Source organism: Pelodiscus sinensis, chromosome 3, assembly GCF_049634645.1.
Source record: "Pelodiscus sinensis isolate JC-2024 chromosome 3, ASM4963464v1, whole genome shotgun sequence".
Taxonomy (NCBI): domain Eukaryota; kingdom Metazoa; phylum Chordata; order Testudines; family Trionychidae; genus Pelodiscus; species Pelodiscus sinensis.
The window spans coordinates 147,994,265-148,016,165 of NC_134713.1; the positions used below are offsets into that span (position 1 = coordinate 147,994,265).

General features: G+C 41.0%; 1 protein-coding gene across 4 annotated transcripts in view; it reads left to right on the top strand.

Moving 5' to 3' along the window:
• The window catches only part of RPS6KC1 (ribosomal protein S6 kinase C1), a 190,369-nt gene that overhangs the window by 148,197 nt on the left and 20,271 nt on the right, over positions 1–21,901 (top strand). For 2 of the 4 annotated variants that reach the window (XM_075925178.1, XM_075925180.1), the window contains exons 14-16: positions 8,116–8,198; positions 9,209–9,304; positions 15,224–19,301. In XM_075925178.1, the coding sequence (XP_075781293.1) occupies positions 8,116–8,198; positions 9,209–9,304; positions 15,224–15,334 (290 nt within the window). In that variant the 3' untranslated portion in view covers positions 15,335–19,301. Of the gene's footprint in view, positions 1–8,115; positions 8,199–9,208; positions 9,305–15,223; positions 19,304–21,901 lie in introns of those variants that run through there. The other 2 variants (XR_012902918.1, XM_014569768.2) reach the window with 2 other exon arrangements.

Genomic DNA, 21,901 nt, shown 5'->3' on the forward strand with positions numbered 1-21,901 from the left:
GGGACTGATCCTGGGCTCCTGCTGTGCTTCCCCTGGGATGGTGTTTCAAAGGACAGCTGCACTGAGCCTGGGGTCAGCTGAGGACTCCAGCGGATCCTGGGATCCCTCAACGATGCACCTTTGAAATGCCGCTGCAGTGTTTCAAAGGGGCAGCACGTGCAATTAATTGCAATTAATTTTTTTAATCACTTGACAGCCCTAATTGAAATCAATATATTTGAAAATATAGTAAAACATCCAAAATATTAGATACATTTCTATTGGTATTCTATTGTTGAATAGGGTGATTAAAACTCTGATTAATCGCAATTAATTTTTGAGTTAATCGGATGAATTAACTATGACTGACAGCCCTAATCTGAACCAGTGTTTACTGTATGTCGTACAAAGCCTATCAAAATCAAAGATTTGTAGATAAAAACTTTAGTCCAAAAAAACCCTAATTGCTTCACACCACAAGCTTCCAGATGTGAAATGACAGCTTCTCTTCTGCTCTTAGACAATTTCCTACAAGGAAGAATGGATGGTTGGAAGCACACAATATTTTTTTAAAAGTGAAAAATATCAGCAATATTGGTCTTTATGGCAGGATGCTTATTTGCTAGACAAATATATGCCAACCCATTTCTACTGCTTACTGGGCTCATAGAAGACTCTGAGGGATAAATTAGCACAGAATGTGAGAGCCAGGACTGGTTGATCTAAACACATTTTATGGGACCACAGGAAACTTGTCCACATCCATAATCATCCAAAATCATGCTGGTTCACCAATGTTGCTGGACCAGTGTGTGCTGGACTAGAGAGGTTCAATCTGTGGATTAAAATATCATTGATCCCTTGAAATCAAACGGAGGGCTGGTCTAATGATTATAGTGAAAAAGTGGACTTGCAGGGTACTATTTCAGGTTTTTCCATTGACTTGTTATATGAACTTTTATATGGAGAGCCTACATGCAAAGGAGAAAGTAGAAATGGAAGCTAAAGACATTTTGAGCAGTGAAGATTAATTTGAATGTTGATTCTTACCAACAACCATAGGACATACCACACTAATACCAAACCTGGTATCTTCCCTTGCAACAAACTCCGTTGTCAGCTTTGTCCATATATTCACTCTGCTGATACCATTATTGGACCTAACCAAGTGAGTTATAAGATCAAGAACACATATTCCTGCACATCCAGAAATTTAATTTATGCCATTGTGCCGAAAGTGTCCATCTGCTATGTACATTGGACACATGTCTCAGACACTTCGCCAAAGGATCAATGCCCACAAAACAGATATTAGACAGGATCACAAAGAAAAAACAGTTTCTTGCCATTTCAGTCAGCAAGGACATTGTCTCAACGACTTGATTACCTGCATCCTGCTTCAAAGGCCTTTTAAGACTACACTTGAAAGAGAATCCTCTGAACTATCATTCATGCTTAAATTCGACACTTTACACTTAAGTTTGAATAAAGACTCTAATTATCTTACCCATTACAAAGATAGCTTCCCCAATTATCACCTCTAATATCATTAGCTCACAGACATTTACCTCCCCTCCATCCCCGTTCTGTTCTGAAATTTGATTTGTCCTTTTCATATGTGTTCATTTTTTTTAATTGTATCCTTTGGTATATATGGTTGTGACAATTTTCTTCCACTATTTGATCTGAGGAAGTGGGTCTGGCCCATGAAAGCTCATCACCTAATAATACTCTTTAAAGTGCTACATAGTCCTGTTTTTTGTTTCAGCTACACCAGACTAACGCGGCTACATTTCTATCACTATTTTGAATGTAAGAAGCACTGAATTTAGAAAACAAGCTTGGTGAAGAATAATTTGCATATACTTTAGACCAACTGAATTAAGAAGTAGGATCTAGAGCTTCAGAGGAAATATTGATTTATTGTGAAGTGAGAAGTAAAATACTGTTCTTCAAAATGCCAAAAAGAAAATAATCCAACTCCAAAATCTCAAAATCCCGTGCACACAGGGCAGAGAATTGTTGAAAGGCGTGGGCTTGCCGAGATCATTAAACATTTTCCAGAAGTAACTCATGTGGCTTGTTCTTAGGGCATATTTTACAATTTTTCTCTTCAGGCAATGTATGTTCTTGCACTGGACTCTCTTAGGACACAGGAACTTAAGCAACAAGACATTTAGAATGCGATGGGCTTTGTGACGGGGCAGCGCCCGAGCCCCGCACGGACCGAGCGCCGTCCCCGGCGTGCTGGGGAGAAGCGGCGGCGCCGCGCCGGCTCCTGCCTTGTGCGGCTTGTTCTGCTGTGGGCAGGGCCAAGCGCGAGCACACACGAGCGGAGTCCGGCTGCTCCACTGCGGCCCCGGCCGGGCCGGGAAGATGGGACTCCAGCTCGGCCCCGCCGTGCCTGACGGCACAAGCGCCCGGCAGGATGACACCCCCCGGTGTAGGCAGCGGCCCCGCCCCACGGCCGGAGACGTCATCGGGGCGGGACGCTCAAAGGGAGCGCCGCCGCCGGAGCAGAGGGAAGAGAGCCGCCGGACGGAGGGCGGCTAGGAGGAGGCATCTCGGGCCCCGGCTACGGAGGCTCGAGAGACCCAGCCGCCATGGCGATGCGACGAGGGAGGTAGGAAGCAACCCATGGCAGGGTACTGGAACCCGGGAGGTTGGTGTGTTAAGGGGACCCTCTCCCCCACCGACCAGGACTGGGGGTAGCATCCCCCAGACCTTAGGGCCCTGGGTTGGGGCTCGGAGTGAGGGCGGGCCCGAGCTCCCCTACCCTCCCCCGCCGGCGCAGACGCCAGTAAGTCAACCCCAATTGTGGACCGACCCTGCCGGACTCGGGGCAGGACACCAGGGTGTAGGGAGCACCTAAGACGGAGACCTCGGGTGAGGGACGACGGAGGGGCGGGACAGCGGCCCGGCTTGGCCCGGAGGGGGTCGCCCTGGCGCCACGCCCCTCCACAGGCTTGTAAAAATCAGTCATATGCTTTACATTTCCTTCAATTTGCCTGGAACAACACCCAGTTAGAATTTCAAGAAGAAACTAATTTCAAAAGGAGATGTATATTGGATTGGGCATAAGACTTGAAATTAATGAAGAAGATGGCTTTGTAATGTAAGTAGAGGTAACTGAAGGGTTAAAGATCATGTTTGGTGCGAGGTTTGCCTTCTGATAACAGTGAGGAAAAAGCCTTGGTCTCCTGTGTCACCTTACTTCTAGAGGAAGTTTTAAATCCATTATGGGTTGCTATTAGGAAGAAAAAATATACTCCATTCTATTACAGTTCATCTTTTTCTTAAGCAACATGAGGAAATTCCTTCAAAAGAGGAACACAGATACCTGTAGACTTTTAAATACCTAAATATGCAGTTTCCTATTTTTTACCCACATTAATCTTGGCAGATTTTCATTTGACTGGCCTCACTACTTTGTTGTTTAAAGACCATGATATACTTTTGATACATAACTACCAATGTCTACATTTTATGAATTGCGAAGACTTTAGGAGAGCATTACGACTAAATCACTTTCATGTGATATGGTAATTTCTTACTGTATTTTATTGGCTCTTGCTTGACTGAAGATGTGTGGGGTAAATTGTCTTTGGCTTCTTTTATCTGGTTCTTAGCAAACGCTTCTTTATATTTACATATGTAAGGCAAATAGAATTTCTCAACTCTGCTGGCTACACATGCAGAACTGTATAGTCTACATGGCAGCAGAGAATGGTAAACTCCATCTCTATTGGGGGTTGTGTTTGTCCTTTTCTGTCCCCTCATCAGTTCTCTTTAGTAGTTTTGGCTGGATACCACAGTGACACATGGTGGTTATTCAGACAGGAGTTTGGGGTTCTACATTTTTAGGTTCTGGCCAATGGATGAACTATGTTAGATGTTACCTTATTTCCACTAGACATGCCATATAAATGAAAACTTGAAATAATTACTATCAATCAATCAAAAGTCAAATGTTACCTTTTTTAAGCTTAGAAGACACCTCTCAGTGCAAAACTAGATATTAGATTAAGTCACGGCTACTTAACTTTGGACACCCTGGGAGCCACAATGATGCTCACAGTACATGCTAAAAGCCGCAAATTAAGTGTGGTTACATATACATGCAAATATATGCAAATGCTTTCTTTCAAAAGGGCATGAATACAAAGATTAAGGCAAGACTACACAACACACAGGCCCTATTTAAGTCAGTTCTGCTGATATTAATAAACTGCACTATTTACCCAATTTGCACTCATATGGCAGCACTTTTAATGAGCAATGACAGTCCAGGAATTTAACTACTAAAACACACATCAACAGAAGGCTACTTGACCATCAATGTTGACTACTTTTTTGTTTTGGCTCCCACCTGTGTATTGAGCCCCACGTAAACCCTGCTCTGCGAGTCGCATGTTGAGTAGCCCTGGATGAAGCAATGCCTCCACTTACTTTCAGCTCAATTTATTTTCATTTGTATTAACTTCAGGACTTGTGCCTCAACTAATTGAAATGTCTGATTTGGGAATTAACTTCTCCTGGACCTGGTATCTTTCATCCCAAAAACTAGCACTGTGTACTGCTGAAGAGATCTTATGGTCAGCCTCAGATGAGGTGATTTGGGCGATAAAAATTTTCTATGCGCCTTTTTACATCAGTTTTTTTGAGATCTTAGCATAAAAAGTGGTATGTCAATGTAATGCATCGTACCGTTATTGTATGCATTTTATAAAGGACAACAGTCAATGTGCATCTTGGTTACAAATTAATAATTGTGTGAAGGATTTCCTTCCAAAATAGATTAGTTTGGGCTTCCCCTTTCTACACGAGAACTGGCTTGCATGTTTGTAAAATAGTTTATCAGCTGCATATCAGGAAAGAAGGTATCACTACATATAAAATACATGTTTAGATGAATATTGGGGGGCGTAGAGGGAGCGGAAGGGGTAGGAAGGAAAGAAGGCTTTTCAGTCAAGACCAGCTGCTATATAGGAAGAATAGCACAGAAGCTGTTTATCTGCACCATCTGTCTTGGAGTGAAAGTGGATAACATTTCACAGAGCTTGTCTTCAGTTATCAATAGGTATTACAGGTAAAGTATTTCTGTGCAGGAATTTAGCACTATTGCGCTGCATTAACTGATTCTTTCTGTCCCATAGACATGATTTATGGGGAAAGAAAGTAGTGCTTTCTGTTTAGTCAAGTTACATTAAGGTTTGATGACCTACTGATGTATTCACCTTATCATCTTTTTCAGTTGAAAGGATCTTGTGATCTTGTGTTGTGTTAATCCTAGGAAATACTTGTGTGTGTGTGTGTGTGTTCATATCATAATGTGGATAGGGTCCTTGATTTAACTGTTGATAAAGGACTGACACAAATATATCCAAGTTATTCACTTAGGCTTATGGGTCACTACCATTTATTGTCTAAATTACTTTGCTGATGGATAGAGATGAAAATGTTTTCTGTAGTGAGGGCAGATAGTGTGGTTCACATTTATTGCAATATTAAAGCTTTGAAAAGCACATGCACTGTGTGGTACTGCATTAGATGGCTTCTGTGCATGACTTGAAAGCACTTCATAACCTATTTCTAAATTTTCCCATCAAGTGTAGTCAAAATAAAAATGCAAAAATATTGATATGACATTCTGAACTTATTGCTATCAGTGTATGTGACCTGCTCAAAATAATGGAGTGTTAACAGCATATGTTTAAATGCAGCAATTTCTTGTTAAGGAAAACATCTTACTTTGATTTAGAAACTGAAAAAGTGGGGGGTACAAGTGCAAAGCAGTACACCGTGAGGTACAGGTGGTGGTGGGGAACGGGAGAAAAGTAATGCTAATTTCAATTTTGATTACTATATATATATGGATGTTGTACCTAGATGGCTTTTATACTTAACATTTTATTTTGGATTTTGGTGACTAATCATTTAGATTCAATAGGGCCCTGTGCAGATATAAAATTTTGTATCCGCATCCACATCTTTATCTGAAAAAATGAGCCACGGATACCTGCATCCACATCTGCAGATGAAGCTACCCACGGATATTAAGTGGATATCCACTAATCTGCAGGGTTCTAGATACAAAATTTGTATTCGTATCAGCAAAAATGAGCTGCAAATACCCACATTTATATCCATGGATGTGTATACTCGCAGATTTTTTAGGGTTCTAACTATAAACCACATGAACAATCTTGCCAGACCCCTCAGTGCAAGTTAAGCCTTGTTTTTTGTGTCTGTCTCTGTTTACCCTAATTGTATCATTTTATGGGTGTTTGGTGACAGGAGGTGCTAGGTTCTGAATGTTGTGGTTCAGAGACCGGTTCCTTTTATAATTTGACAGTTTTCTAATGGTTAGTCGTCAGGCCTAGGACTCAGGAGAACTGGATTCTTGTCCCCACTTTGCCACTTAACCAATTGCCACTTCCGCTTGACCTTCTGCAAAATGAGAGAATTAATATGTAACAACCTCTTGTGTAAATAGGTTTGGGAGTCTGGTAGAAGGCACTATAGGTTTGATTCTGCAAATGAGCATCTGTTACCACCATAGGTTGCATTGCTTTAACTATACTAGTGAACTTTCTAGTGTAGATAGTGTGTTAAAATAATACGGCCCCATGTATCTGGTACTGGAGAGCGTAAAAAGGAGGCAACAGCTGTATTAGGGGACAGTCCTGCAAGGGCTGAGCATTTCACTTGCCTTGTAGCAGCACTTGTCACTCCACATCTTGCTTTGGTCCAGTGGAGAATTGTAATTGCTCTTTTGCCCTCCTCTGCTACAAGAATCTGGTGCATCTGTAGGTTCCACTCCTGCCATCTTCATTTTAATCTACATAAAAGGATCCACAAAAGTTCTTTCTAAACAAGCACAATGTGTTTCATTGCAACTGCCCCGTGACCATATACTAAGAGCTCTGACTTTTGGAATTTGCTGAGGATTTTGACACTAAAGCAATTTTAGTGCCGCTATTGCAATTTTGACCATCAAAATTAAGATTTCCTCTTCACTACAATCTACGATTCCCCTTGTTTTAAAGCAGACAGCTCCTCTTGGTGCGAGAGAGGGGTTAGCTTGGTTTTCAGTTAGTGCCGCCTTTTTGCTATGGCCATGGCCATGGAATTGCGCATGAAGTGGGTGTCTACAGGCCATATTGCTCTGTGGTGTCTGCTGTCTCCTCAGCATAGAAAATAACGAAATAGTTTGGATGGTGGCTGGGTATTCGGGATGTGAGCTTTTAACAAGTAGGTAGGTAGCTGATTTGAAACTAGTCCAGTTGGTAGCCACTTTTAGTTACTAAATTCTGTTGACTGTTGACTAGTCTCTGTGAAATCCTGCGATAACTTAGTTGTCTGGCCCTTCCAGCCCTACATTTCTGTCATTCCATAGAGTTTATGGTCTCCAGTGGACTAGTGTCTTCCTTTTAAAGTGGCATCCTCCTTGGGACTCTGAGGTTGCCAGGACTGGTCATGAGATAACTGAATGATCCTTTCACCCTCTAAGGCTGAAGTGGCCCCCAGGCAAGGACAGTCTTTGGTGCCCACCCCTCCATTTGTGAAATTTTTGAATACCTTATTTTTTATTGCATTTGTAGCCCATTTCATCATTTTAATGCAGGATTTCCACATATTCTTTATCCCTCTCATGTAAAGTGATAAATCTGCATGTTCTGTACATCAGCATTTATTCATGTCACATATGAACAAATAAAGAAAAAATCAGTGGCCTCCCTTAACCTAGGACCTAACGTGGTTGCTTGGGTCACCTGCCCCTAAATCCACCCCTGATAGACTGTCCCTCTTTTATGAAGAAATCTATTTTAGACTTAAGAATGTTTGATCTGGTCCCTTTAATCAGCCCTAATTTTGCTAATCAGATTTTGTTGTCAAAGGAAATGTTGCAGTCCAGCGAAGAGGAATCCCTTGTCTGTACAAGGAGCGAGGAAATAATACATTGAGTATATTGGGCAGCTGTTTTGAAAAATGCAGTCTGCCATAGGCGGCTAAAGGACGCTCTGTAGTGCTTAGTGTGTGCTCGGGCAGCATTAAGTAGTACCCTGTAAATAAATACTAATTTTGGAGGTGAAACTGACTTTATCAATCTTTATCTAAATGTTTTGTGTTCAGAGGTTGGAGCTATTCTAGAAGAGACAGAAGCTTGTGATTGGTGGAGTCTAGGTGCCATTCTCTTTGAACTGCTCACTGGAAAGGTAGGTTTTGGTGCAGGTATTTAATAAAATCAACATGGAGGCACCATCCTTAGTAACAATTGAGCCTTGGTGTGCTTTTTACTGTCTCCCTTTTAGCTGTGTCTTCAGACCTAGCTACCTAGATTTTCTTGATTTGCATAAAATCAGAGGAACAGTGCAGGTTTCTCAGGGGTTCAAACATGTTCAAACTTCAGCACAAAAAAGTGGGAAAATTGTATTAACTTCAATCACAGAATGGTAAATAATAATAAAAAAGCCATGCTAATTTTTTATCTCCTATTTCTGCCTTACATTTTTCAATGTACATGTCCAGGATCTGTACATTAATGCAAATGTTAGTGCTGAAGAAATCGGCCATCAGTCCAGGGAACAGTATATACTTACATATTTGATACTGATGTTAATTCAGGTCTGAGCTGGGTCTGCAGTGAAATGTCAATATTTAATCAATTTCGATATAGATTGACCACCCTGTCAGTAAAATTAATTTCTCCTTCTCCGCTCTTATTGCCTGGTCTCATATGGCTCTGCTGGACATTTCTCCTGCGTATGTTCTACAGTATATACTATGATCAATAATTTTAAAATATGATGTATGAGGTGGTTAATGTGCCTGAGTGATGATATGTAGTTAACGAAGTAGATGGTTAAAAAAAAAAGACATTACTGCTTATTGGGAAAACTACTCCGTATTTTAAAATAACTGTCTGACCAAATCAAATTTGTTGGGGGACATGGACAGTCATAGTTTCATTTTGAACAAAGTTCAAGAATCCAGTTGATCAGAAGCGAGAGAAAGATGAAGGGGGCAGGGAAAGGAAGAAGTTTAAAATATAAATGGTATAAAAACATAGCTCCAGTGAAACTATCAAATACCTTTTATATACTCCTCTGAGCTTTGCTTTTTTATTAGTCTGAGGATTGCTGTTAATCCAGTATTTGCTTCAGTGTGCCCCTATTCTATCTTTGCATTATGTTGGTTAAGAAATGTTCCTAACTGACTGTTTCAGACTCTGGCTGAGTGTCATCCAGCAGGAATAAACACTCACACTTCTTTGAACATGCCAGATCACGTATCCAAGGAGGCCAGATCACTCATTCAGCAGGTAATTTAACTGGGAAAGTATTTTACATATGTAAGCATACATATATGTACAGACGTTTCTAACTGTGCTGGAGCAGTGAAATAACCTAACTATAGAAAGCTCACTGCGGGGATATAGGCAGCCCTCCTGTCATTGCTTATGAATTTTGCATGACTATATTGTTACATCTGGAAATTCTGACTTCTGATGCCAGACTTCTAAGTAGAGGACTAAGAGTTTAACATTGACTTCAAAGAGAGAAAAGTTAAGCCAGTGCTGAGTGCTTTGAAAATCCTCTGGTGGTATACAACCATTTTAGGAGTTTTGTCCTAAATCCATCCAAAGTGTTTCCATGAACATTTTAATTCAATCCAAAACCACCATACAGACTCTAAATATTCTGTAATTTACTGTTATGTTAACCATACCTATGACATTTTTGTACTTGAAAATGTGTTACTACTCTCCATGAAGAAAGAGAACTTCAAGGCATCCCTTAAGGATGGAGGAGAAGAGTAATTTGAAGTGTGAACAATCTGGCTTTTGCAACCAAAAGATCATTTTAATATGTTGCCCATTAGAGGACAAGGGGTGCTGACTTGAAAGAAAATACACAGCTTTCTAAACCAATGTGTTTTGTCCTTCCCCTCAGTGTTAAAACATTTTAATACAAGACTTGGTGTTCTCTAGCTCTCCATGTTAGGTGTTCATGATTGATGACACAAGATGCTGAAATAATTTTTTGCACGATCAGCGTAGAATTGTAATGAATTCTCCTTTCTCCTCCTTATGCATTCATTAATTTCAGATGTAACCTAGGATCCCTACCTAGGAATGGCTGAGCATGGTAAATGAAACATGATGGTTTTGTGATTTGGATGAAGAGCATCTGGGTTAGAGGCTACACAACTGATGACATCACCTAGGAACTCAGTCTTGATTTAAACACAGTTGAAAAATAAGGAGATTTAAAGACTGATTGTTTAAAGGAACCAACAGGAGACTAACTTTTGTGTCTTTTCCCCAAACCACTGATTTATGGTCTGTCACTCATATTATAATATGGCACCAATTCCTAATCCAGCCTCCACATGTGCCATGTTACAAAAGTGTGAGGGAAATGGAACATTGCACAGTGAAAGAAATATCTCACGTATGCTTTTAGAGCTGGAGACTTATTGGGTGCTTTAGTCCACTTCTGACAGGATAAGGATTAGTCTCTGTTTTAAATTTACTAGTGGTTTGTCTGATCCACCTGTGAATATACCAAGCTTCAGAGCTTCTCCCCACTTACAGTTTTTAAGTGACACATTGATATATAGTGTATTCCTCAGTTAACGACAAATTGATAACAAAATCATATCTGTTGAGTTGTGCCTCAGGTTAAGTTCTTATGTGCAGTCTGGTGACTTATAGAATGGAGGTTAAGCTCCATAGGCTAGTAAATCAAACCTCTGTTGTGTGACTGTCCAAGGAAACTACCATTCATTGCTGAGGAAGCCTTGTCAGGAAAAGGAAGGGTCTCTTGGCATGGTTAGCAATTTGTCATTGTGGCTTTCCTCTTCCACCCCCAAACAGGTTATGCAGGTCAGGACATCACAAAATAGTTTGCAGGGATAAATGTGCAACTACATGGAAAACCATACCAAATTTTGTCTCCTAGCACACAGCTTGCAATGCTGGTGACTTTGCTGATGACTTCACTTCTTAATGTAGCCAACACATCATGTCCTTCACTTAGGAGAAAACAGATTTTTTTCCTATTTTTTATTTGGTAAACAAGTAAACTAAGGTTCTTATTTTATATTTAACTGGTATTTTGTCCTCAGGATTTTTCTTTAGATATTTCTGTGTTTCACTGGGACAATATGCATTTTTTTTAAAGAAAAGGCTATCTAGTATACTTGACAATGCATTTGTTTCCTAAGAATAAAGTTTTAGTCCTGGAATGCAGAACTTCAGAACATAAATGGTGTTGTGCTTACTTTCCCATCTGCTGTCACTTCTTACATTTCAGGGGAAGGCAGAGTGAAAGTGACTGCATCTGCTTACCTGCTCACATGTGTAACCTCTCACAGGAATGCAGTTTGCTCTCTGAGTTACATTTTGGGAATGAAGTTAGTTTATGGCAGAAACAGCATAACGTACAAATTAGTATGCTTATGGATTTATGCTCATTTTGATTCTCAGGAGTAGGCATTTGAATGCATTGAGGTTGGAAATCACAGTATCCCTTCATGCCAACTTTGAGAAGAAACTGTTATTAATTTATATTCTGAAGCATTCTGAGGAAAAGCAAAAATGAAATTTATGCCCTTGAACGGCATATTTTTAATGTAAAAACAATCACCAAGCCTACAGACTATTTTCATGGCTCTTTATCAGACTATTTAAAGTACTGACTTAACATTCCCTTTAAAGTTTCTATTCTACATTAAACTCAGTAGGGATAACATTGCCTGTCTTGTTTGGAGATTGTTACTCAAGCAAAGCTGTTTAGTTTTAGCAGTTTTCCAATAAGTTATCGCACCAATTTTTTGCAAGAGCTCAATTTTAAATTTGGATTTAAGAACATAACTTTAGGCTCCCTTATTTGTTAGAGTCATTTTGTGGAAATACTGTTTCAGGGGAAAAAACCTGTTTTATAACAACAAATGGTCTGGTAGCACTTTATAGACTAACAAAACATGTTGATTAGTAGTAGAGAGGTAGCTGTGTTAGTCTGGTCTTGCTAAAACAAAAAGAAAAACTATGTAGCACTTTAAAGACTAACAAGATGGTTTAATAGGTGATGAGCTTTCCTGGGCCAGACCCACTTTCTCAGATTGTATTCTGGAAGAGAATTGGCATGACCATATATACCAAAGGAATACAATGAAAAAAGTGAACACAATATTAAACTGACAAATCAGCTTTAGTACAGAAGTTGGGGTGAGGGAGAGAGAGGGAGAGAATAGCTATTTGAGTCAATGAATGTCTACTCAGGGGTGATAAATGGGGAAGCTATCTTTATAATGGGTAAGGTAATTAGCATCTTTGTTAAGGCCCATTCGTAAAGTGTCAGATTTAAGCATGAATGAAAGTTCTGAAGTTTCCCTCTGTAATCTGGTGTTAAAGTCTCTTTGAAGCAAAATGCATTTAGTAAAATTGTTAAGATTATGTCCAGGTAGGTTGAAATGAAAAGCCACTGGTTTTTCTTTGTGAAGATGTCTGATTTGTGGGCATTAATTCTTTGGCTAAGTGTCTGAGAATTCTGTCCAATATACATAGCGGAAGGACACTGTTGGCACGTGATGGCATAAATTATATTTCTGGATGAACAGGAATATGTGTTCTTGATCATATAACTGACATGATTAGGTCCAGTAATGGTATTACCAGAGAAATATGTGGACAAAGTTGGCAACAGGGTTTGTTGCAAGGGAAAGTTCCAGGGTTGGTATTAATGTGGTATGTCCTGTGGTTGTTGGTAAGAATCATCCTGAGGTTAGGTGGTTGTCTATGGGAGACTATGGGTCTGTCCCCCAAAGCCTCTCGGAGTGTAGTATCCTGTTCCAGTATAGGTTGCAGGTTATTGATAATGTATTGGAGGGGTTAAATTGGGGGCTATAGGTGATGACAAGTGGAGTTCTATTGTTGGTTTTCTTGGGCCTGTCTTGAAGTAGATGGTTTCTGGGTATTCGTCTGGCTCTTTCAATTTTTTTTTTATTTCCCCCGGTGGGTAATTAAGATTTACAAATGCTTGGTAGAGATCTTGAAGTTTCTAGTCTCTGTCAGTGGAATTAGAGCAGATGCGGTTGTACCTAAGAGCTTGAATATAGTCAATGGATCATATGTTGCCCTGGATGGAAGCTAGAGGCATGCAGGAAAGTGTAGCAGTCAGTAGAGAGTTTTCTGTAGAGAATGGTATTTAATTTTCCATTAGTGATTTGTACTGTGGTGTCCAGGAAATGGATCTCTCATGTTGAATGGTCCAGGCTGAGATTAATGGTGGGGTGTAAGTTGTTAAAGTCTCTGTGGAATATGTCCAGTGTTTCTTGGTCATGGGTCCAGATCATAAAGATGACATTGATGTAGCGTTAGTAAAGGAGGGGTTAAAGGGGACAGGATCTGAGGAAACGTTGTTCTAAGTCAGCCATAAAGATGTTAGTGTACTGTGGGGTCATGCGGGTACCCATAGCTGTGCCGCTGATCTGGAGGTATAAGTTGTCCCCAAATTGGAAATAATTGTGGGTCTGCTACCAGATTGGCTGTGGTATCCTCTGGGATAGTGTTTCTAATCTCTTGTAATCCAACTTGATGTGGAATATTGGTGTAGAGAGTTTCTGCATCCATGGTGGCAAGGATGGTGTTATCAGGGAGGTTATCGATGTTTTGTAGTTTTCTCAGGAAGTCAGTGGTATCTTGAAGATAGATGGGAGTGTTGATTACATAGGGTTTGAGGAGAGAGTCTACATAGCTGGATAATCTGGTAGTGAGTGTGCCAGTACCTGAAATGATGGGACGTCCAGGGTGTTCAGCTTTATGGATTTTGGGAAGCAAATAGAACAATCCTGGTTTGGAGTTCAGAAGGTGTTTCTGTGTGAATTTGGTCCCGAGTAGAGGCAGGGAGTTCCTTAAGGAGATAGTGTAGTTTCTTTTGGTATTCTGAAGTGGGAATCAGAGGAGAGAGATCTGTAAAATGTGGTGTTGGAGAGTTGTCTTGTTGTCTCCTAGTCATAGTCTGACTTATTCATAATGACCACAGCACCCCCATTGTCAGCTGGCTTGATTATAATGTCCGGGTTGTTTTTGAGACTCTGGATAGCATAACATTCAGCGCGGCTGAGATTGTATGTCACTTGTTGTTTGTGCATAATGTCAGTCTGTGCATTGTTGCGGAAGCATTGTATATAGAAATCCAGATTGTAATTATGACTGTCGGGGGAGTCCACATAGAATTATTTTTCTTTTGGTGTTGATGGGGGGGATCTGGTTGGTCAGATTGATGTTCATTGGTAATTTGGAAATATTCTTGTAGACGGAGGCGGTGAAAGAAAGCTTCAGGGTCACCACAAAATTGAATCCAGTTTGTGGGGAAGATAGGGCAGAAAGAAAGCCCTCAGGATAAGACAGACTCTTCTGCTGGGTTGAGTTTGTAGCTAGAGAGGTTGACAATACTATCTCGTGAGCTGAGGTAGTTGCTGTTATAGTATCTTGTGGTGTGCAGTAGTTTAGAAAGTTTATTGTCTTTTCTTTTTTGTAGGGAGTAGAAGTGTATATAGTAGATTTCTTGTCTGGTGGAATAAAAGTCTTGTAAGGTATTAACCGGTGTGGATGTTTGTCTTGAGATGAGATTTTTAAGGTTAGAGATGTAATCCTTGATATTCTTCTGTTTCTTTTATAGGATACTAAATCTGATTTGTCAGTTAATAATGTGTTCACTTTTTTCATTGTATTCCTTTGGTATATATGGTCATGCCAATTCTCTTCCAGAATATGATCTGAGAAAGTGGGACCGGCCCACGAAAGCTCATCACCTATTAAACCATCTATAACGTGCTACCAGACCATTTTTTTTTCTGTAACAGACTAACTCCGTTACTCCCTGAAGCTTCTGTTTATAACAGTAGAGTGTGCTAGGGTAATAGACACAAAACGAGGGAACTTACTGAAACCAGTGTGTTGCCATCATCTGTGGCATGATGTTAATGCTCAGGTGACTAAGGGGTGACCGTAGGCCAAATGCATCCTGCAGAGTTCCATAGTGCTGTCTTTGTCGCCATTTTCTTAGCCGCTGAGGACAAGGAGTCCCAGTGTGTACTGTTCCAGAGCATTGCATCTTCAATTTGCTGAACCTCATCTGTGTTTAGTGTGATAGGCTGTACCTCACTCTTGCCGTGACTCTTCTAAGCAGCAGTTCTCACTTTTACTAATTGAATTATATGATGTGTTTTTAAGCTTTTGCAGTTTAACCCCATGGAACGTCTTGGTGCTGGAGTTGCAGGTGTTGAAGACATCAAATCTCATCCATTTTTTGCCCTTGTAGATTGGGCCAATCTTTTGAGATGAAACGATCTTTGAGCTTATGAATATGCTTATGTCTTCGGATGGACAAATTTGTGTGTCACAGAAGCACCTCTGAATTGTCATTGTATAAGGCATATCGAATCCCTTGGACAACATGAACAAAGAAGACAGGAGTAATCATGCAAAAAGCAAATATTTTTAACACAAATCACTGACTTTATAGGGTGCTAGTTTATTTTTATTGCAAGTGGCTGCTGTATGTGAACCTTCTCACCAAAAGTGTGCTCTGTGTTGAAACTGTTGGGTAAGCATGTCTAGTACTGCCAGTTTATGAATTAAGTAGAAACAGAACCACACTCCAGCTGCTTCATCAGATGACAGAAATGCATAACTCTCTAGTCCATGACAGCAGAAAGTAGGGCCTTTCACAGTGTTAATAGACTATTTTCCTGTGCTAGCTGCAACCATAGGGAAAGGATTAAATAATTTATTAATGGCATATGCAAAAGAAAATAGTAAGTGCTTTATGCAAAACTTGGTCTCGGAAACAAAAATATATATCCATGGGAAAAAAATAAGAAAGCTGTTACCTCCTACCGTGGAATGTGTCTTGAAGATGGCTGCATATCATTTCAAGTAGCGAAAAGAGCACGTGAAAAAACCAATGCTGTCAGCGTTGTGCTTTCTCAGCAATGTCTGTGTGGAACTCTCCATAACATTGGATGAATTTTGTGTTTAAGTCACTGCAAAAAGGGAAGTCATTTTTCCTCAGCCAGGTAAATATTGCTTTCATAACTTAATAAGGACCAAGCAAACATGATGCTCAATAAATGTATGGATATAAAAATGAGACTCTTCTCTCTTAATTGAAATTACCACAATTTCACTTAATGAACTCTTCCTTGTCATGTTCTCCTCTTAACGTCTCCCTCTTTAAGATTTAATTGTCCATACTCTTCTTCCTAATTAATCCTCTGCATCTTATTTCTTAATGATTGTTACAATATGAGTGGCTTGGCCCATTCTTATGATCTGTTTCCAGGTGTTAGGTGCAGAAGTAGCAGGGAACTTTTCAGTCCCAAGTAAATGATAGCAACTAAGCCAACTCAGGGTGGGAATTGGGATGGAGGCAATTGGTTCAACTGGGTGAGTAGTGGAATCTGAGGGAGGGAGTCGGGAGAACAGAGGTAAGAAATGAAAATAATTTGTCAATCATCTTTTTTCTTAATGCAGTTCTCCAACCATGCTGATCCATTTTCCTGACTTGTACATAAATACAGTATAGACAAATTCTTTTACAGATAACTTATTTGCATTTTTTTAAATATCCATTTTGCTATTCCTCTACTTTATCCGGAGAACAAAGGGCAAATTCCTTTGGTAAAGAGAGGCTTCTGCAACAAGTACAGTATTTAAAAAAAAGTTTTGCTCCTATTTGTGTTTTAACAGCACATTTTATGGGCACTCCCAAAAGTGCATCTGCACAGCCTCAATCTGTTAGACACGAGATCTGTGTATTAAAGTAGAAAAGGAAAATACTTCACTTAAACAAAGGAAATCTGGAAACTTTTTTTTTCCTTTTTAAATTATTTCACTCCCCTCTTTTTTTCTTCTCATGATCATAATTCCAGCAGAGGGGCTGCAACAACAGGGCATGTTGTACCCAGGTCACTGGTAGCATGGCCTATGGAGTGCTGTCCAAGATGACTTCACTCTTAGAAACTGCGTTTCAACCTACCACCCTGTGGCTTCATAACAGGAACTCCCTCAGGTGAGCCACAGGAACAACTTCCTGTGCCGAACTGGTAGGAAATCTCTAATGCTCAGCCCAGGCTGTTCCAGAGCTTCCTTCCAGCAGTGCCCTCACTGTGACTTTGGAAGGAGATCTCTTTGCTCAAGTGAATCCTCCCTTCCCTCAGCCACCTGACTCAGTCCCTGGGGTTCTCTATATGGTAACACTATCAGAGAGATATGGTTTGTTGGCCTATCCCATTGTGGTAGATTGCCAGTAACTTTTTAGAAACACTTTTCTTGTTGTCTTGGCACCTTTAAAGACAGTCTTGTTCCAACTGTCCAGTTTGTGTCTAAGTGCAGGCAAGGGCAGTACAAAACAATATGTAGAGGTGGTCTGAAATCCAAAAATCAAGAAAAACGCTCTCCTGGAAAAGACCAAATAACCATTTATTTTGATTGGAAAGCATGCAATATAGTTAATGAAATCCAACTATATTTTCAACTTTTTATTTGAATGCTGTCCATAACATCTCTTTTATGGGGGGAAAAATCATCTAGACAGTAGTAGGAAGTTGTCATGTGGGAATGCAACTTGCCCTAAATAGGTCATTGATAGCCCATGTTTTTACTAACCTTGCTACTAAATAAACTACTTGTATCACCTAAAGCAGTGGTTCTCAAATGTAAATAGGGACCCCAAAGTGCCTTGCAACCCCATTATTAGAAGGAGTCCAGAGCTGGTATTAGACTTGCTTGAGGCTGAAGCCAAAGTCTGTGTTCTGCTGCCAAACTCTGAAGCCATCATGCATTGCTGCCTCACATTGGTGGGTCTGGTGCTTGGGGCCACCTGCCCAGGGTGGTGGGGCTTGGGCTTCAGTCCCCTTTTCTGGAGCTGTGGTTGTCAGATTTTGGTTGTCAGAAGGGGGCTGCAGTGCAGTGAAGTCTGAGAACCCCTGGCCTACAGCAAACACAATTTCACATGAAAAGGTGGTTTCTGCCATTGCTCCTATTGCTGGATGTCATGCTACATGGGTGTTAAATATATTGGTTTCACAAATTAAAGCTGTGGGGCAGTGGCGGCAACCTGCGACCCATCAGGATAATCAGCTTGTGGGCTTCAAGACATTTTGCTGACATCGGCTGCGGCAGTGCCCATATTTCTCTGTTCCCGGCCAATGGGAACCGTGGGAAGCGGTGGCTGCAAGCAAAGGGGCTGCAGGGAGCTGCAGAGGGCAATGTCTGTGGGAAGACCGCATCAGCAAAATATCTCGTGGCCCACAATCAGATTACCCTGATGGGCCCATGGGCTGGTGGTTGCCCACCACTCCTGTGGGGCCAAAGTCAGCCTGTGGTTAGTGGATTTCAAATTCAGCCCTGCGAGTTCAATGGAGTTGTGACCATTTCCACCAGCTCATAATATGGCCCTTGTATCTAAATATGTATTTTTGTCTGTTAAGTCCTCAGCATATCAGACCAGCGTTTGGACATTGTGCGGGTTTTTCCTCATTACTATCTTCCCCTCCTGGGGCCCTGCACTGCAGATGCTTAGTTTTGGCTGTAGGAATGGTTGAGCTGTGTATTGAGTACAGTAGAATGAACCCTGAGTGTTCCCTTCTAGCCTAATTCAGGGTTTAGCTAAAGCAGTGACCTTTAGACACTTCCACATGTTCTTCACCGGCCAGTTGCTCCTCTCAGAACTAGCATGTTAAAGTTTTTGCTCCTTATTAAGGGAAAAGTTTTGGACTGGTATCAGGGTGTTGAATTTCTCCATTGAGGGCATTGTGATGAGGGGAGTTTGGTCACCCATCTCTCCTTATACTACGTTCCTCCCTTTTGTAAAAACTTGCATCTAATCCAAAGAAAATCAAGGAAGAGGACACTGTCTTGTTCCCCTCCAAATGGTAAGAAACATCAGCTTCCATTCCTGTAGCACAGCTCCTCTTTCTTCTGTGAGAATGACCTCTTGTGGAGCTCTGGCTGCATTGGCACTACCCTACAGTCCTTCCTGCACCCTCAAAGCAGATAGCACTTCAGAGCCAGTATTTTGCATCTCCTCAGTCATATGTGTTCACTTCTTAACCTTTGAAAGGCTGCATAACGAACCCCATGCTGCAAGGCTATGAAACAAAGAAGGCTGGGAATGTCAGTTCTTTCTAAATAATGTACTCGACATACCTCAGGTATAGGGAAATGGGAAGTAAGCCATGGCAGGCATGTGAGCAGTGTTGTGGTGTGTGGGGTTTTTTTTGTTTTGTTTTAATGTGCTGCCATTTGTTTTTTTAAGGACACTGACCAGGAAGATGGAAAATAGCAACTTCCTCTCTAGCAAGGCTGATGAGTGATTTAAGTTATAAAATGAGAATGAACATTTGTCAATTTATTTGCATCTGTGCTTTGTACATTAACTGAATTGTTATGGGGCAGGGCTCTATTCAGCCCCACTGATGTATCTGAAAATCCACGTTGCCGAAATGTGTAATACTGGAGACCTGCTTCCTTTTACTTGCTCCGTTCTACTTACTTTACTCAAAATTCCAGTTGACATCAATAGCAGTTGCAGGGACTAAGTACATCTGAAAATGAGCCTTTAATATCGTATCTTTTCTGAGTTACTCATGTTTTTAGATTGAAGTCCTACAACTTCTTGTAAGGATTAGGAAGAGATTAGTAGGGATTTTGTTTTCTTTGCGCTGCAAGGTATTTCCAAACTTTCTGCTGCTTCTCCACCCTTAAAATCTCATTTTGTACCTAACCTTCTGGCCTTCTTAGATACCATTTCTCCAGACTGTCACTGGTGCTCCTAAATGGTTACCAGAAACTGATGTAACCAGTGTTCTGCCTCTGCAGTAATTTCAGGCTCTGATCCTTTTATATGATACTTCTCTGTTTCAGTTTTGCATCACTTCCAGATGGGGCCCTAGACTTCTTATATTCAACTTTTCTCAATGCGCCACTTGTTACAGGTTTGGGGTGTCTGGGTTTAATTTTATTATCGTTCTTGTGGTGCATAGAGCATATCAAGGAAATATCTATTCTCTGGTTTGAGGAGTTCCCTGTCCTGGCTGAGTATGTTCTAAGTACAACCGAATCTACAATGCTAGATTGAGCATCAGTGAAATAAATAGGCAACGGGAAGGGAGGAGCACATCATTAAGATTATAGAACATTGTACACTTTGTGGAGGTCAATGTTTTATTGTGCTACCCATCTATTGGAGGTTGTTTGAGGAGCTGCTTTGAGGAGAGGGATGTTGCACAGAATATGTGACTGACAATAGGGAGCAGAAGATGTGAGGATCCATATAAAAGACCAGGTGGGCATCAAAGTCTGGAATTTGTGGCAATTGGGGTGGTAAGTGATGAGATGTAGGCAACTGTATAGAGCCTTGAATGTGAGAATGAGAAGTTTGCCTTCAGAACATAAGAACAGCCATCCCCGGGCAAGCCAAAAGTCCAGGTAGCCCAATATTCTGTCTTCTGACAGTGGCCAATGCCAGATGCTTCAGAGAGAATAAAAAGAACAGATGATCCATCCCTGCTATCCATTCCCAGCTTCTGGCAAACAGAGGCTATGGATATCATTCCTGCCCATTGATGGACTATCCTCCATGAACTTTTCTAGTTCTTTTTTGAACTCCATTGTAGTCTTGATCTTCACAATTGGCCTTAATCTGGATGTGGCTACAGAGGGGTGAGTGGGAGGGGCTGAAGAGTTCAGAGTAGCTGCTATTTGGCAGCAGCATTTTACATCAGCAGTTCAGAACTCTTGTTTTCTGCAGCCCTGTCCCTGAAGGGCGGCAATCCACTGACTGCCTTTCTGCTAACAGCTTTTCACATTGTGCAGAGGTGGATTCCCATCATGGCACTTGAGTCTATGAGAGGTATCTAAGAGAAAATCAATGTGACCTGAAGAGCTGATGTAAAAAAAACATACAGCAGATCAGGGCAAGCAAGCCTGTTGTTCCACTATGTGTTGTATCTAGAGTCAGCTACATTTCCTGAGTTCCTGCTGCTAGGCGAAAGGAGGCTAACTAGAGCATAGCAGAGATAATGCTCACAATTCCTAGGGATGGGTGATGGTTTAATGCACTGTCGCAGAAGCACCTACTAGCTATTGGCAGATTAAAGGTGCTACTTCTCCAAAGGCAGCTCTGCCTCCATCCTCTTGGCTAAGGGTGCTGTCAGGATAGATTAAAGCCTTCCTGCTGGAGGGTTGTTACAGCATTGTGCTGGGCAGGAATATTGGTGGAAGCACGTCAATGTGAAGGTTTGGGGCAATAGCTTTGATTCTTTGGCTCATCTAGGTAAAGTCCTTCTGAGTAAAGATACCAGGCAAGCCAAATGGCAAATGATAGGACTGGATAAGGGAAGGCCAACCAGAAAAAGAGAAGATGTTACATTGGTTAGTGGCCTTCTCAAATGAAGCTATGCTAAGCTATGTCTGGTTTGATTCAAAGTTATCATTGTCTTGGCTAGTCTTGGTTTGGCATGAATCCTGATTTGAGTCCCCCACCCCCAAATGTGACTGAAAACGAAAACACAATTGAATTATGCAGTATTTCTGGTGAATGCTTTAATTTACCACATTACTGTACAGCTCTTTATATGCAACTGGAGTCTGACTAAAGCAGCCCCTGCAAGAAAATGACAAGATCACCCATGATTCTTTGCAAATGCAGCTTGTGAATGGCTAAAATAGTTGCATAAAAAAGCCACACAATGCGTAGTCTACAACCCTGTTATCAAATCCTCACTGCAATGAGCACTGTGAAGGAACCTTGGAGGAACCTTTCGTCGTTCACGCTCCCTCAGTTCCCTCAGTTCTTCAGATGTTCTTCACGGTTCTTTCTGTGCCAGTAATAAATTTTCTTGCCTT